General features: G+C 42.6%; 1 protein-coding gene across 1 annotated transcript; it reads left to right on the forward strand.

Annotated features, from left to right (window-relative positions):
• Positions 1-1,820: 1,820 nt before the first annotated feature.
• On the forward strand, positions 1,821-2,987 carry LOC119575793. Its single transcript, XM_037923351.1, has 3 exons — positions 1,821-1,968; positions 2,178-2,257; positions 2,647-2,987. Exons 1-3 carry the CDS (start codon positions 1,942-1,944, stop codon positions 2,867-2,869), a joined length of 330 nt encoding a protein of 109 aa, XP_037779279.1. The 5' UTR covers positions 1,821-1,941; the 3' UTR covers positions 2,870-2,987.
• Positions 2,988-3,285: the final 298 nt, after the last annotated feature.

The raw sequence follows: 3,285 nt of genomic DNA on the forward strand, positions 1-3,285 counted from the left end.
GGGGATCTACCTTGTACAGTTGCTCAAAGTACTCAGCCCAGCAGGCCCTAAACTCACCCGGCTCCGAAACAACGCGACCATCATCTGCCCTCACCGACCCCAGTTGAGAGATGGATTTCGACCGGAGTTCCCTCAGGGCTCGGAAAGCAGGTCGAAGGTCATTTTGGGCAAAATGACCTTCCAACTCCTCCACAATACCTTTCTTGGTCTACTCTTAAAGAGGCACTAGCAGAACAACACAGCTCCTTGTGCAAGACATGGTTCCCATCCAATCTGGCAGCACGACTCATCTCTATAGTGTCCAGCGTCACGTCCGAGACAACACGCCTCCTTCGCCGAGGTCAGACAGAGTTTCCCGCCTATAGGATCCCACAGTTCATCAGGGTCCTGTAGAGTGCCAAGTACTTCAAACCGATTTGAGACTGCCACTGCATACTCCTGGGCCACCTCCTCACTCTTGAGCCTCTCAAGATGAAACACCTGCTGGTGAAATCTCGGGATGCGTCTAGATCTGAGGAGGAGCCTTAGTGTTGCAACAACAAGTCTGTGGTCGGCAGCAAAGAACTCAACACTCCTAAAACTCTACAGTTCTGAAGGATCTCCAGCGAGTATCCACAAGAATATGGCTGATCTCTTTACCAGTCCAGTGGTGTAAATCTCGTCTCTGGCACCCCGAACCTGCAATCCTCAGCCTCCTAGATCTTGCGAAGTCTAAGAGGTATGAGCAATTGATATTCCTAGCACCAGAGCCATGGGGACCGATGCATAGCTCGTATCCTTCCCTGTGAGTGCCAGTGACCGCATTGAAGTCCCCCAAGACCATGAGGGTGTCCCCCCGGGAACATTTATCCACTACAGAGTCAAGTTTGGTAGAACTTGATATATTACAAGATATTTGTGATAGGCACCTCCTGTATGACAATCTATAGGTTAACATACACTTGGTGATGGATGGTGAGCGCCCTCATCAATCAATCAATCAATCAATATATATATATATATATATATATATATATATATACATATATATATATATATATATATATATATATATATATATATATATAGTTTTTTTTTTTTTTTTTTTTTTTTTTTTTCAACAGCCATTCATTCCACTGCAGGACATACGCCTCTCTCAATTCATTACTGAGAGGTTATATGGCAGTGCCACCCTTGCCTAATTGGATGCCCTTCCTAATCAACTACGGTTTGTACCACGGCGGTGACTTCCCCTACGACACATGCGCTCGACTTCTCAATGCGATATATCGTTTTTCTGGGTAGGCAATCGAGGTGAAGTTCCTTGACCAATGGAACAACGCGCCGGCCGGTGACTCGAACCCTCGAACTCAAATTGCCGTCGTGACAGTCTTCAGTCCGATACTCTAACCACTCGGCCACCGCGAGTGGTTTTATATATATATATATATATATATATATATATATATATATATATGTATATATATATATATATATATATATATATATATATTATATATATATATATATATATATAGATATATATATATATATATATATATATATATATATATATATATATATATATATATATATACATATATGCATAATATATATATATATATATATATATATATATATATATATATATATATATATATATATATACTGTATATATGTGTGTGTCGTGTACAGAGCGTGATTTTTATTTCTTGATAACTGGCACTTCCTGCCATAAGGTAAAGTCCCGGATGTTTGTCAAATCGGAACCGGAATCTTCCTCTGTGATGACAGGATGTATTGCCTCATCAATCTTCGTTGCGTGCCATTTACGTCTCACCGCCACTGACATTAGATACCAAAGTGGGCTGAAATGTAAAAAAAAACACCGCGTCTTGTCGCGTCGCCCAGAAGCTGCCTGTTCGCCGTGTGACGCGACGGAGAGCGAGCCACCACGAGAACATGGGGATCTTCCGACGCTCGACTCTGGTAAGACCACTGCCCCAAAATGCACGAAAATGTACACAGACCCAAGAACAATGCAGATATATGAAAACACACTTACAGATGCATGAAAATATACACAAATACACACGACATAATAAACTCATACACTGACCAACATCCGCACATAAAAAACAAATGAGAGGTCGTTTATAAATCTCAATTTATTCTAATAAGTATACTGTGTTCTATAGATTCGGGCCCTTCTGCTGACTAGCCTGCTGTGCCTTCACGCTGCTCGTGGAAACTGCGCTCCATCCTCTCAGCAGCCACGGTAAGCAGGGAATTATCTGTTGGATTGTGTTTACATAGAGAAATAGATATATGGAAAAATTAAACGGTAATGAGAGAGAGAGAGAGAGAGAGAGAGGGAGAAAAAAAGAAAGAGAGAGAGAGGGGGGAAGGAGAGAAAGAGAGAGAGAGAGAGAGAGAGAGAGAGAGAGAGAGAGAGGAGAGAGAGAGATGAGAGAGAGAGATGCTGAGAGAGGAGAGAGAGAGAGAGAGAGAGAGAGAGAGAGGAAAGAAAGAGAGAGAGGAAGAAGAAGAAGAGAGAGAGAGAAAGAGAGAGAGAGAGAGAGAGAATAAAGATGAAAAGGGATGAAAGCGTCGTGTATTACCTCACCCTTTTGTCGGAAAAAAAACTCCTGCAAACACCCCCTCTAGTTCTAGCGCGGGCCGACCAGCCGCCGGAGGCGAGGTCGAGCAAAGCGAAGGCTTCGGGCGGACGCCAGCCAACGTCTCGCCGGAGGGTTCGGGATCTTCGGGGAATGCAGGGGAGCTGCGGACTTCGAGAATTAAAGCGTTTTGGAAGAAGTGGGACCTGGGTTGCCGTTCGCAGCGTAAGGAAGGATGGAAGGAACACGCAAAATGGAACCTTCTTTCTTAGGAAAGGTCGATTTTGGCTTCGCCTGTCAACAACCGCAGTTCGAATGGTTTCTCCACAAGTGCCTTAACTGACAAACGCATTGAAAAAAAAGCGAGGAAACGAAATACAAAATGGAAACTAGAAATCGTAAAATGCAAACATTACTTTGCTAATTAAATGGAAAAACAGGATAACAATGAAAAGTCACATAGACTTGTTTCTCGAACCTTCATTCTCATCTTCACTCGTTCCTTCTGATTGTGCTGTTAATTCTTTTCTTTTTTGTTAGCTAAGGAAAAACAAGATAAAACCCCGAGAGCAAAATGTGTATCACTTTCCCCCTTTTCCCTTTTACACACCCGACCGCAAACCCGGGCTTCCATTTTTTTTTAATAAAATAATTTTAATACTTTTGGTTTGTTTAAAGGGCCCCCTTT

The sequence above is a fragment of the Penaeus monodon genome, chromosome 8 (assembly GCF_015228065.2).
Source record: "Penaeus monodon isolate SGIC_2016 chromosome 8, NSTDA_Pmon_1, whole genome shotgun sequence".
Lineage (NCBI taxonomy): Eukaryota > Metazoa > Arthropoda > Malacostraca > Decapoda > Penaeidae > Penaeus > Penaeus monodon.